Raw genomic sequence first — 13428 nt, 5'->3', positions numbered from 1 at the left:
TAACCTTGCTCGTGTATCAGGGACTAAGGATGGTACAAAGGTTAAACATCTATTATTGATTGATGGCGTGTCTACAGTAGGTAACTAAGTATAGCTGTGGGAACTTTAATAACTTCACACGCCAGTGGCGAATTTTGAATTAATGAAATAGAGTTCAGGAATATATTGGGACACGGGACACTTATATTCCGAATACGCAGACATAATTATGTATCATTTATTATTCAAAGATTATTGATTGATGGCGTGTCTACAGTAGGTAACTAAGTATAGCTGTGGGAACTTTAATAACTTCACACGCCAGTGGCGAATTTTGAACTAATGAAATAGAGTTCAGGAATAGCGATATACTGGGACACGGGACACTTATATTCCAAATACGTAGACATATAATGTATCATTTATTATTTAGAACCGTGTAATTTGATAATTACCGACATATGTATACTTCGGCACCTCATTTAGCATGGACATTTAGATGATAATTTGGCCTACCTTATAGGAATGAGGTTCATTAAACTCGTCATACCTGCTTATTATTTTTTACTGTGGGTTGGGACCAGACCACCCCATTTACATTATTAAGGAGTGTGACAGCGAGAACTAACATTTAGGTATTTTCTGAAATAATGACATTCAAGTGTATGAATGTTCATCTTGTGAAGGAACTTTTTAGTTTTGAAAAATAAAGGTCAATAATTAAAAACCCAAACAGAGAAAGCCATGTTAAAGCCCTTAAACCCCCTACTAAACAATATCAACAAACAGTTTACATAAGAAGCTATTTCATTTAGGTATTTTCTGAAATAATGACATTCAAGTGTATGAATGTTCATCTTGTGAAGGAACTTTTTAGTTTTGAAAAATAAAGGTCATTAATTAAAAACCCAAACAGAGAAAGCCACGTTAAAGCCCTTAAACCCCCTACTAAACAAACCAACTGGGAACACAAAAGTTGTTGGCATTCCCAATATCAACAAACAGTTTACATAAGAAGCTATTTATTAGCATAGAAAGCTTTCTAGTTTTTTTTTTTTTTTTTTTCACTTGAGTAAATAAAGGTACCTCCCCTAGGTAAAGTTATACTAGCAGCTGATAATAATAAATTCTTTTCAATTATAACTAACAAACAGACGAACACGAAAGAAAAAGTGTGTCCCACTTTAAATGTCATAGTACCATACCTACGATACCTTTGTCGGTATAGGAATATAATACCATTTGTAGGTACCAGTCATTCTCCCATAAGGGGAGCCTTTCCACAAATTTAAATTTACTGATTTGTTTTCAAAGTCAGATCCTTTGGAGTCATCATTATTTCCCTAATGGATCTTTTACTGAGACATCTATCTCATCATAAAGTTCACTGAACTACTGGTTTATCACAGTGTGTACTTACCTGACAGTTCCACCAATGTGTTCCAATGAAATTTGAATATCCTCCAAACTGCAGAGTGATAATCTCTGCACCACTGTTGTTTGCCATGGCTCAATCCTTCACAAGAGAAAACTCAGATAACAGTAATCTAGTTTCAAAAGCCCAAACCAAGAAACAAGTAGCCAAAAGTTGCAGTTGCAGGACTTGCAGGCATTTATGCAACTTTACAAGTTATTTTTAAATTTAAATTCAAATTTCCCGGGTTGAGGGCTGCGCAAAAAATTTCAAGGAGGTAGGAGGGGAGAAGATTATTGAGGTAGGGGAAGAGAAAAGTGGAGCCACTTTTTGAAATTTTGTTAAACCAGTTAAACCGGGAAAATTTCTAGCCCTGTGGGAAGTATGGCAGGACCTGGGGGTATCATACAGCCACATGTGACGTATAATAAGACTCGGGAACAACAGCTCGCCCACGGGCAATTTATACCCAAGTAAGTAGTATGAGAGGCATACTTGAAAAAAGAAAAAAATGTATCCAGCATCTCCGGGTTGAGAGTCAGTACTCTTGATCACCCGGCCACAGAGGTGGGCATGAGAGGTATACTACGGTAGCGTCCCTATGGATTATATCTCATGGACATAGGATACCGGGAAGAAGACCTCAGAGTCCCTAAAGGTAAGAGTGAATTTTGGATATGATTATTTATGATTATTTCCCACAGGTGCGCAAGCTTGTGTCAGCCATGATCGGTGTCGCGCAGGAAGTAATCACTGTGGACGAGTTCAGATATATGCTGGAGAATCCATCAACCCTGGAAGTGGACAATTGGCACCGGAAATTGAATCTAGTACCTCCCTATGGATTATATCTCATGGACATAGGATACCGGGAAGAAGACCTCAGAGTCCCTAAAGGTAAGAGTGAATTTTGGATATTTTTTTCCCCCAAGGTTTGGCAGAGGGAACTGTTTATGAAGAGGTTTGACGGAGGGAACTGTCACAGCAAAGGTCTTATTGTCCCGGAATTGAAAAAAAGAAAGAAAACAGGTAGGACAAATTTATGAAGAGGTTTGACGGAGGGAACTGTCACAGCAAAGGTCTTATCGTCCCGGAATTGAAAAAAGAAGGAAAACAGGGTAGGACAAGTTTATGAAGAGGTTTGACGGAGGGAACTGTCACAGCAAAGGTCTTATCGTCCCGGAATTGAAAAAAGAAGGAAAACAGGGTAGGACAAAGCCAGCCAATTCAAGAGCCGAACTTTATTCTAATCATCTGATTAGAATAAAGTTCGGCTCAGGTGGAAATCGAAACTTAAACCTAGCGCTTACAAGGCAAGTCCGCTAACCTCCAAGCGAACTACTCTAGCTTACTGGCTATTAAATAGGAGTATCCGCCCTTTTTTTCAAGAGTTGACAGAGGGAACTGTAATTGTCAAGGTCTTATCGTCCCGAAATCGAAGAGAGAACGAAGACAGGATAGGAGAAAGTCAGCCGTTTCAAAAACGAACATTATCCGTTCAGGACAAATCCGCCTTGGGCGGCCTTTTGCCTCTCAAATCGAAACTTAAACCTAGCGCTTACAAGGCAAGTCCGCTAACCTCCAAGCGAACTACTCTAGCTTACTGGCTATTAAATAGGAGTATTCGCCCTTTTTTTTTTCAAAAGTTTTGACAGAGGGAACTGTAACTGTCAAGGTCTTATCGTCCCGAAATCGAAGAGAGAACGAAGACAGGATAGGAGAAAGTCAGCCGTTCCAAAAACGAACATTATCCGTTCAGGACAAATACGCCTTGGGCGGCCTTTTGCCTCTCGTTGATTTCATCTCTTCTCTCTCATTGCAGACAACATCCGCTATGCTCTGGTGATAGAATCCGTACAAGATCCCAAGAAACTGGAGGGAAACTTAAACCTAGCGCTTACAAGGCAAGTCCGCTAACCTCCAAGCGAACTACTCTAGCTTACTGGCTATTAAATAGGAGTATCCGCTCTTTTTTTTTCAAGAGTTTTGACAGAGGGAACTGTAATTGTCAAGGTCTTATAGACCCGAAATCGAAGAGAGAACGAAGACGGGATAGGAGAAAGTCAGCCGTTCCAAAAACGAACATTATCCGTTCAGGACAAATACGGCTTGAGCGGCCTTTTGCCTCTCGTTGATTTCATCTCTTCTCTCTCATTGCAGACAACATCCGCTATGCTCTGGTGATAGAATCCGTACAAGATGCCAAGAAACTGGAGTTGATTAAACTTTTTCGCGAACTTCACGGCTCCTGTTCAATACTTCAAGCACGAGACATGCTGGCGAATACACCAGTAGCTGTTAGGAAAGATCTCATTCTATTAGAAGCGAAACATTACCAAGGTCTGTTCGAGGAGGCACAGTGCACGACGAGAATAGAAAAGATAGAACTTGATGGTGAAGATCATGAGCATTCTGAAGACAGACTGAAGTCTTCAAATTTAAAATAACAGGGAAGGCTTGAAAAAAAAACCTTTTACATCCATGCCTATCCAAGAACGGAAAAGTCTGGTAAATTTCCGCCCTGCCCGGGATTCGAACCCAGCTCCTCCAGGTTGAGAGAGAGGAAAGACTAACCAGCGGCGATAGTACGTTGAATAAATACAGACATAGGTACATATTGTTAAAAAAATCTATGAATACAAAATGAGACCTTTTTTTCTACTGCTGACATAATGGGACTTCTCAGTCTTAGCTGACAGAATGGTATGACGGTTTGAATCACGAAGGCACTAGAACCTATGATACCTATTTTGAGAGGTCATCACGTGACACTGCTTGTCATAAATTGCCCAGAGCTTAGGGCAATCACACGTACTACAGCAGGTATAATAACCAGTAACCAGTAGGTGTAATAATAACTTTGTAGTGAGATCAGGTAACCCTGCGATATCCAATGCCATATTGTTCTTGATGTCATTGATTAGATGAATATGTTATTTGCATTACGGTATATAGGAAGGTACCTATCTATTTGTTTCATTGATTAATCAAGCTTATTAATTTGAACATAGTATAGGTATTCGTTGATAAGGTCACATAGCAGGTATAACAACAGATAAAGAAATATGTGTAGGTACATATTATGTTATATAATTATCCAGTGGTCAGTTGATAGTTGGGTTCAATATCAGAACAAATTGATGATAGGTACTTAGGTACCCTTCAATAGTAGGTGACTGCCCTAAAACAATAAGTAGGTACACCTAATAGTAGGTATCGTACAATACAAAGGTACCTACTTGCTATAAAATTAAGGAATAGATTAATAACTAGGTAAGTACAAGTACATACATAGTTAGGTATTAGGTATCGTCTTACCTACTCTGGTGAATGAGAAAATGAGTTTGATCCATTGACCTCTATACTCTGTAGTCTATAGGTACCTGTAATATGGACACCTCAAACTAGTACCTATCTACCTATTAATTGTCCATACACAATTAATTTTATTGTTCTTGAACTTCTTGTTGATATCAGAGTCCCTCACAACTCCGGGGAAGTCCTCATATTACCTATAGATAATGAATGACATGGTCCTTTCCTTATACTTATAACTTATAATCTTATATTATAAGAACAAGATCCATTCACTCATTCACATTTCATAGTTCACACACTGATCGCTCTATCTCTAGAACCACAACACCTAGAAAGCTGAAATTTGGTAGGGATATTCCTTTTATGGTCTAGGTGTGCAATAAGAAAGGATTTTGCGAAAATCTAAACCGATCCTGAGATATGATCAATTTTTGATCGCTAAAATCACCATAAGAAATACACAGAGTGCAGAGACTGCGGGAGAGAAAACTTTTCCTCGCTCGCCTAATATTTGAGTTTCGTTTATGTTTTTAGTTTGATAAATACAAGTTCGGCCATGCCTTTTCCACAAGTTTGGCCATGCCTCAAGTTCGGCCATGCCTTTTCCACAAGTTTGGCCATGCCTCAAGTTCGGCCATGCCTTTTCCACAAGTTTGGCCATGCCTCAAGTTCGGCCATGCCTTTTCCACAAGTTTGGCCATGCCTCAAGTTCGGCCATGCCTTTTCCACAAGTTTGGCCATGCCTCAAGTTCGGCCATGCCTTTTCCACAAGTTTGGCCATGCCTCAAGTTCGGCCATGCCTTTTCCACAAGTTTGGCCATGCCTCGGGATGAACTAGCGGGATTCCGGAGCGAAGCGACGGAATTCAGCTAGTAACAAAATAAAAACCACACACAAAAACACCCGAAAATCACTCAAAAAACCAATAAGAATTCTGGAATCACAATAAATACAAATAACAGAAGATTAGGTTAAATATCTTTTTACCTTTTGCTATAGAAAGAAAAAAAAGGTTGTAGTTTTCGCCATTTTTGACACAAAAAAATACCCACTACACATTTTAGTGAATTTGTGAACAAAAAACTATCATTCACCACCCCTCCCCACTTTTCAATTATAACTAACAAACAGACGAACACGAAAGAAAAAGTGTGTCCCACTTTAAATGTCATAGTACCATACCTACGATACCTTTGTCGGTATAGGAATATAATACCATTTGTAGGTACCTTTTAATCTTCCTTTCCATTAATGTAATAGGTAGATGTATACGTGTACAATATACACTTCTACCTATACGTACCTACCTCCGTTTCTGTGCACGAAAACGCAACATTGCTACACTTTTCTTTTGTGTATCAAGCTATCAAGGTAAAGCTGCCTTTAGTTTAGTCTTTTGATTTCTTCCAAGCTCGTCATAGATTTACCTTTTACTTATTCACTATATATATATTTTTTCAACCACTTGTGCGTAATATGAAGTGTAGATCCCATCGTTTATTATTACTTTAATTTTAAAATAAAATACCTTATCCCTAAAGGGGATTAAGCTATAATGATACCTAGCTAAGAAAATAAGCTAAATTTTTCGAAATAGAACGAAATAAACTAAAATGCTCCTGTGCAACCAAAAAGATGGAAATCAATCTAGCTAGCGAATTCTGTGATGGACAGAAAAAGAAAAAATTGTAAAAGGTAAAAAAAGATAGTTTGAATGGCAAATATTTCAACACCAAATCAAGCCCTTCGACCTATACAGAACTATGTGAGTAGACAGTAGAAGCAGTTTGAAACTGTACAATCTGAGAGTAGAAGGACAAATATCGCCACACCAGGATTCTTCAATCTAGGATATCCGGATTTTATGGCGAGGCATTTTCATGAGTGTAAAACTCTCCTGCAGAATATTTCACTCACCATCGAGTAAGTTATTTCAGCTTAGATATGTACCTTTAAACTCTTATCCACTCCTCAATTGCCAGCCTAGTTAGCTTGGTTGGTTAGCATTGGCTGCGGATTTGATTCCCGTCCGGGGCGGATTTTGTCCTGAAGGAATAAGGTTCGTTCTCGGATTGAATGGCTTTCTCTTACCCTGTCTTCCTTCTCTCTTCGATTTCAGGATGATAAGACCTTAGCAGTAGCAGTTCCCTCTTTTTTTTTAAGTTTCTCAGACCAGCGTTGTTAGCTTGGTTGGTAGCGTGTCTGCCTTGTAAGCGCTAGGCCGCGGGTTCCCGCCCAGGGCGGCTTTTATCCTGAACGGAAAATGTTCGTTATCGGAAATATTTCTTATGAAAAATATTTAATTTTCAGATGTCCGGTACCTCCTAGGGGCGGAGCTACTTTGTGTTGTCTGGGACAATGTTGCTTTGTCAACCGAAGTAGACGAGAAGTCTGGGAGAACTGGTTCTTTTGGTAAGTCCTCATATGTAGGTGTAGGTACGGTATATTCTTTTGCTGTGTGTCCTCGTATGTGTACCTCGAGCTATAGTGCTTTATTTAGAGTTTCGGATTGTTCATAAATGAATATTAGGGAGTCTAACCCCCTCGACAAAATCCTGGATACAGCCCTGACATTGACCGTGTAGTCCGTGTATGCTACCAACAAATTACCCCATATTGAGTGTTGCTCTAATCTAGGTAGCTTGCAATACTTTTGATAAGAGCATTCATTTTCATGCCCTTGGTAATTTTTTCCGCCCGCCTTGAGTGTCAAACCCGGAACCTTTTCATTGCAGGTTCGCCCTGTTCATCCTAGTGCTTCTCATTCTCTCCTCTCTCCTGTCCATCATCACCAGCACCTGTAAGAAGAGACATCAGAACCTCATTCGTATAGGTCATGCTACGTTTCCTCAGTCTAGCCCTGTGGGAAGTATGGCAGGACCTGGGGGTATCATACAGCCACATGTGACGTATAATAAGACTCGGGAACAACAGCTCGTCCACGGGCAATTTATACCCAAGTAAGTAGTATGAGAGGCATACTTGAAAAAAGAAAAAATGTATCCAGCATCTCCGGGTTGAAAGTCAGTACTCTTGATCACCCGGCCACAGAGGTGGGCATGAGAGGTATACTACGGTAGCAGTTGTTTCATTGATACGAAATAAATCGGTGGTGAAACTGAAACACTCTTCTTAAAAAAAAGTGTTGTGTATGTTACAATAAAGTTGGTTTCGATGGCAGCCACGGTATGGAGTGCCAGCCTAGTTCACTTGGAAGGGAGCGCGCCTGCTTTCCAAGCACTAGCTCACGGGTTCGATTCTCGCCCGGGTGAAACCTTTATCCGAAACAATTTCGTTCTCGGAACGCCTGGCTTTCTCCTATCCTCTCTTCGCTTTCGGTACGATAAATTTTAATTTGTGAATTTTCGTTTCATTTCCAGCGAGTTCCTCAAGGTGGAAGACTTGGCGGGGCCTCTAGCGCCTCCTTATCCACCAATAGAACCCATTTCTGTCGTGCGAGGCACAGCGCCTCCCATGGGCTACAGGCAGACTCCGAATTACACAGAACTTGTGCTGCCACCTGGCTTTACAGATGGAAAGAGATAATACAGTGCTATGTACCTGTACAGAGCTTGTGTGAATTTTCGTTTCATTTCCAGCGAGTTCCTCAAGGTGGAAGACTTGGCGGGGCCTCTAGCGCCTCCTTATCCACCAATAGAACCCATTTCTGTCGTGCGAGGCACAGCGCCTCCCATGGGCTACAGGCAGACTCCGAATTACACAGAACTTGTGCTGCCACCTGGCTTTACAGATGGAAAGAGATAATACAGTGCTATGTACCTGTACAGAGCTTGTGTTTTTTTTTCCAAGATGTTTGATAGGGGGACCTGTAATACTGTAACTGCTAGGGTCTTATCGTCCTGAAATCGAAGAGAGAAGGAAAATATTTTTGATTTTTAGAGCATAGTTTCAGGTTGTAGGGTATGCTGGATTCGCAGCTCAAGGAATGGTGTATAGGTATGGCATTCCTGTCCACTCAACCCGCTAAAACAATGGCGTGGCGGTACTTCGTTAGGAATAGCTTATGCTACTGCCAGACTTTACAGGTAAAGAGAATTCTGAGTAGAGAACTGAAGTCGTTTTTGATTATGTGACTGTTTTTTAAAGTCAAAACGCTCAACCCGCTAAAACAATGGCGTGGCGGTACTTCGTTAGGAATAGCTTATGCTACTGCCAGACTTTACAGGTAAAGAGAATTCTGTGTAGAGAACTGAAGCCGTTTTTGATTATGTGACTTTTTTAAAGTCAAATATGACTAAACCAATGAGATTGTGAGATTCTGCTTTGTGGAGCAAGTGTGGACGTCCAAACCAAAATCTCATTGGTTCAGCCATGTTGAAGTATACTAAACATATGCTACTATGAAGAGAGAGGGAAGGCGAGAGTGAAATGTAACATAAACTGTAAACTAGATTACTAGACAGTTTATACCTAACTTTTCTTTCAAGACCAAATAATAAAAGAGGCAACGGCATTTGTTAGTAAAGATAATTTCGTTTATATTCTGTATACAGGTTTAACCTACAAGATAATACAATAGCGTATAAAAAATGTTACAAATTATCCAAAGGGCATATTTTTTAGATTCATAAATCCGGGGGTTTGACGTACTAAATAGTAAGAAATAGGTACCTATACAAAGTACGGACAATTTTTGGCTTTTATCCACCAGATTTTACGAACTAAAACTATGTCATTTTTATTTTATTATTATTTTTTTTATCAATAGAAAAGTCAGATGTTACAAATTATCCAAAGGGCATATTTTTTAGATTCATAAATCCGGGGGTTTGACGTACTAAATAGTAAGAAATAGGTACCTATACAGAGTACGGACAATTTTTGGCTTTTATCTACCAGATTTTACGAACTAAAACTGTCAATTTTTTTTATCAATAGAAAAGTCACGCAAGAAATTTTCCACACTACACTGGTAACACTAGTGAGGCTTTCAAGTCAGAGAATTATTTTTAAACCATATTATACTTTTTGATCATTGGCAAAATGTATCTATTATGTAGATATCCTTTAGAAAAAAAGTACGAAACTTCAATAAGAGTAAATTTACGAGTATCACAGTATAAAGTAGAGAAAATCCACGAAAAAGAGGAAGGCTCTCTTATCCACATTCCGGATTTGAAACTAATTCTAACAATAGACGAACATACAAAGCTTTACAAAATGACTAGTAGATAATACAACATCAGTGGGAAAGTTTGTTCACAAATAAGGCAAGCACAGAGTAAATACCATCTTGCCGTTTTGCTACCATATATCTGGAACTACGGTGCAAGTATCACCCTGTCTAACTGTCTAGTATATAGCTACTAGTTATGAGATGCCCGCTTTCCCTGTATATACCCCGCCCATCTCTGACCAGTGTCAGATATGATCTTGTCTTTCTCAATTGTCGCCAATAGAAGCAACTGGTTCACATGCGTAGCATGGTAATCACAGCGAGCTATCTTAGGAGCAATCCCTAGACTAATATGTCTGAGATCATAGCTCGAACCACTACCTGTATCGTACATATTTAGCATACGTTTCAGCGAGGTAATACCTTGATCATACAGACTCAGGGCTTCCTTTTGTTTGGACCGTGGTGACAGGGTGACCAAATCATACAGCCCAAACAGAGAGTAGATGAAACCATTGAGAATAAATACTGCGGGCGTGGTAGGATATTCTTCATACCAGGGAAACTTGTCGAGGAATTTCGATTGGACGCCTCCCTTGTAAATCGGAAGTTTAAATACTTTGAGTGCCCTCAGCGCTGTGTTCAAATAGGTGACGTTACCACCACTATGATAGTATGCTCGGGACAACACGGAGATAGCATGACCTTGACCCATCGCTGAATACCTGCCGACACATGGGAACAAAAGCCATCATTAATATCTGTAATATGTCAAACCCTTTGTAACGTTTACTGACACTATTATAGTATTTACCTCAAATTTCTTTGATCTCGATTTAAATAATTATAATAATATGACAACTATTACTATGGTACAACGCTATTATTTCACTTGTACAATATCTACATAAAGTTTCGTGTGATAATAAATCGAGTCTATAGAGTCAGGGTGTATTTCAGGGAAACACAATAACACTTTCCAGCTTTCCACTTTTTTTTTTCAATTATAACTAACAAACAGACGAACACGAAAGAAAAAGTGTGTCCCACTTTAAATGTCATAGTACCATACCTACGATACCTTTGTCGGTATAGGAATATAATACCATTTGTAGGTACCTTTTAATCTTCCTTTCCATTAATGTAATAGGTAGATGTATACGTGTACAATATACACTTCTACCTATACGTACCTACCTCCGTTTCTGTGCACGAAAACGCAACATTGCTACACTTTTCTTTTGTGTATCAAGTTAGTTTAGTCTTTTGATTTCTTCCAAGCTTGTCATAGATTTACGTTTTAGTAATTCACTATTTATTTTTTTTCTACCGCTTGTAATGTGAAGTGTAGATCCCAGCATTAATTATTAAGATTATTATTTTAATTTAAAATACCTCGTCCCTAAAAGGTTCATCCCTAAAGGGGATTTAGCATAATGATACCTAGTTAAGAAAATAAGCTAATTAGAATATTTCGCAATAGAAAAAACTAAACTAAAATGCCCTGTGCAACCAAAGAGATGGAAATCAATCTAGCTAGCGAATTCTGTGATGGACAGAAAAAGAAAAATTTGTAAAAGGTAAAAAAAGATAAATTGAATGGCAAATGTTTCAACACCAAATCAAGCCCTTCGACCTATACAGAACTATGTGAGTAGAAGCAGTTTGAAACTATACAATCTGAGAGTAGAAGGACAAATATCGCCACACCCACAGGATTCTTCAATCTAGGATATCCGGATTTTATGGCGAGGCATTTTCATGAGTGTAAAACTCTCCTGCAGAATATTTCACTCACCATCGAGTAAGTTATTTCAGCTTAGATTTATGGCGAGGCATTTTCATGAGTGTAAAACTCTCCTGCAGAATATTTCACTCACCATCGAGTAAGTTATTTCAGCTTAGATATGTACCTTTAAACTCTTATCCACTCCTCAATTGCCAGCCTAGTTAGCTTGGTTGGTTAGCATTGGCTGCGGATTTGATTCCCGTCCGGGGCGGATTTTGTCCTGAAGGAATAAGGTTCGTTCTCGGATTGAATGGCTTTCTCTTACTCAGCTTAGATATGTATCTTTAAACTCTTATCCACTCCTCAATTGCCAGCCTAGTTAGCTTGGTTGGTTAGCATTGGCCGCGGATTCGATTCCCGTCCGGGGCGGATTTTGTCCTGAAGGAATAAGGTTCGTTCTCGGATTGAATGGCTTTCTCTTATCCTCAAATTTCTTTGATCTCGATTTAAATAATTATAATAATATGACAACTATTACTATGGTACAACGCTATTATTTCACTTGTACAATCTTATATTATAAGAACGAGATCCATTCACTCATTCAGAAACTACAGAATAAAATTTCATTTTTAAAACACTTTGTCTAACATCATTCCAAAGGGCAATGTGCTCAAGATGCTTGAGCAATTGTCCTTTTGGATGGCCAGAGAAGATTTCTGAACCAAGAAACATAATTATAAGGAAGTACATAATTATTAACTTCATAATCAAGAACATTTAATACTGCACACATAGGTAGATGACATATCTTTGTAAGATCCTACTTACCACTTGTATGAAAGTTAAGCACATAGCTGTTCACCAGTTGATTGTACTGACGACCTGCATAGCCACCACTGTTAGGGACTACCCAGTCTCCCTGTATGCTATCACCATCTTCCAGAACCGTCCGCTTTGGCTCAGGCTCAGTCAGGTTCTTGCTGTAGTGGGATAAACCAAACTGAGCTATCTGAGTGGGATAGTAGTAGCCGTTTGGATCCCATTGAGTTGTCACTGGAACACCTGGGGAAATAAAAAGTTGTAGGTTAAGTACACTCATTTCAGTCATTTAGGTATCAATATTTTTTACTTTTTTGTCTTACTACACAGAGCTCTACCCAAGATAAAGAGGAAACTTTTTCTTCGTTTTTCCCCTGTTCAGATGGGGTTGGTGTTTTTCATCAGCCTCTCAATCAGCCCTAGGGTGATTGCTTTGAGGTGACACTGACATTTGGTTTAGAAAAAAAAAGTGGATTCTCTTCACAATCAACCTTGACTATTTCTTTAGCAAAGGAAAATTTCATCTAGTCAAATTCAACTTTTGCTGGATAAGGATAGAGGTCTGCCTTTATTTAACTTACCTTCAATGCCACTGACACATTTAACTCTCTCTCGGTCTTCTACTTTGTAATTCAAGAGGTACCTTGAAGAGGGACTTCAAACATTTAGCGATTGACATTCACATGGTGAACAAAAGAGTGTTGAAAGTAGAAAAATGGTTTGGCACAAAGAAAGAAATTGCTGCTGTTAGAACAGTGTGCTCTCACATCAGCAACATGTTGAAGGGAGTCACCAAGGTAAGTTCAACTGTTATACCTATCAAAATATAAAGTTCATTATTATTTCCAAAGGATTGTCTGGGTGCCAAAAGTTATTATTATATAACACTTTATTAGGATTTTACAATATTTACAAACAGGTGTCTCTCGCGCCGATGCTACTCGTGTGCTGGAGGCAATTGTTCTTACAAGATGACCTCTTCCTATCCGAGCATAATCTGTCCTCCTGGCTACGATATGTGTCAGAGCT

The 13428-nt window shown here is 39.1% G+C and overlaps 4 protein-coding genes across 4 annotated transcripts in view; 2 read left to right on the top strand and 2 right to left on the bottom strand.

Annotated features, from left to right (window-relative positions):
• LOC103509661 (protein misato) overlaps positions 1-1594 on the bottom strand; it is a 35505-nt gene extending 33911 nt beyond the window's left edge. Inside the window, exon 1 of the mRNA XM_026823948.1 lies at positions 1373-1594. Coding sequence (XP_026679749.1) covers positions 1373-1486 — 114 coding nt within the window. The 5' untranslated portion in view covers positions 1487-1594. The remainder of the gene's footprint in view (positions 1-1372) is intronic.
• A 476-nt stretch (positions 1595-2070) lies between these two features.
• LOC113467653 lies at positions 2071-3923 on the top strand. The gene is made up of 2 exons (XM_026823947.1): positions 2071-2290; positions 3554-3923. Exons 1-2 carry the CDS (start codon positions 2071-2073, stop codon positions 3838-3840), a joined length of 507 nt encoding a protein of 168 aa, XP_026679748.1. The 3' UTR covers positions 3841-3923.
• Positions 3924-6492: 2569 nt separating this feature from the next.
• LOC103509653 lies at positions 6493-8796 on the top strand. Its single transcript, XM_008474278.3, has 5 exons — positions 6493-6634; positions 7022-7123; positions 7447-7671; positions 8092-8255; positions 8304-8796. The coding sequence occupies exons 1-5, from the start codon at positions 6576-6578 to the stop codon at positions 8474-8476; spliced, it is 723 nt and encodes a 240-aa protein (XP_008472500.2). The 5' UTR covers positions 6493-6575; the 3' UTR covers positions 8477-8796.
• Positions 8797-9554: 758 nt separating this feature from the next.
• LOC103509659 (D-glucuronyl C5-epimerase-like) lies at positions 9555-13177 on the bottom strand. Its single transcript, XM_008474284.2, has 4 exons — positions 13167-13177; positions 12981-13042; positions 12405-12642; positions 9555-10573 (listed from the first exon to the last, which is right to left on the bottom strand). Exons 1-4 carry the CDS (start codon positions 13175-13177, stop codon positions 10039-10041), a joined length of 846 nt encoding a protein of 281 aa, XP_008472506.1. The 3' UTR covers positions 9555-10038.
• Between the last annotated feature and the right edge of the window lie 251 nt (positions 13178-13428).

The sequence above is a fragment of the Diaphorina citri genome, unplaced genomic scaffold (genome assembly GCF_000475195.1).
Source record: "Diaphorina citri unplaced genomic scaffold, Diaci psyllid genome assembly version 1.1 scaffold518, whole genome shotgun sequence".
In the NCBI taxonomy this organism is placed as follows: Eukaryota; Metazoa; Arthropoda; class Insecta; order Hemiptera; family Psyllidae; genus Diaphorina; species Diaphorina citri.
The sequence above is the reverse complement of the archived record's forward strand: the minus strand, read 5'-3'. Positions and strand labels throughout refer to the sequence as shown.

Coding starts and splice junctions, on each gene's coding strand:
- LOC103509653 (XM_008474278.3), top strand. CDS start 6,576: ATGGCGAGGCATTTTCATGAGTGTAAAACTCTCCTGCAGAATATTTCA. Junction 7,124..7,446: donor TGGGAGAACTGGTTCTTTTG/GTAAGTCCTCAT, acceptor TTTTCATTGCAG/GTTCGCCCTGTTCATCCTAG. Junction 7,672..8,091: donor CACGGGCAATTTATACCCAA/GTAAGTAGTATG, acceptor TTTCATTTCCAG/CGAGTTCCTCAAGGTGGAAG.
- LOC113467653 (XM_026823947.1), top strand. CDS start 2,071: ATGATTATTTATGATTATTTCCCACAGGTGCGCAAGCTTGTGTCAGCC. Junction 2,291..3,553: donor AGACCTCAGAGTCCCTAAAG/GTAAGAGTGAAT, acceptor CTCTCATTGCAG/ACAACATCCGCTATGCTCTG.
- LOC103509659 (XM_008474284.2), bottom strand. Junction 12,643..12,980: donor ATGTGTCAGTGGCATTGAAG/GTAAGTTAAATA, acceptor TTATTTCCCCAG/GTGTTCCAGTGACAACTCAA. Junction 10,574..12,404: donor AACTTTCATACAAGTGGTAA/GTAGGATCTTAC, acceptor ATGTGTCGGCAG/GTATTCAGCGATGGGTCAAG.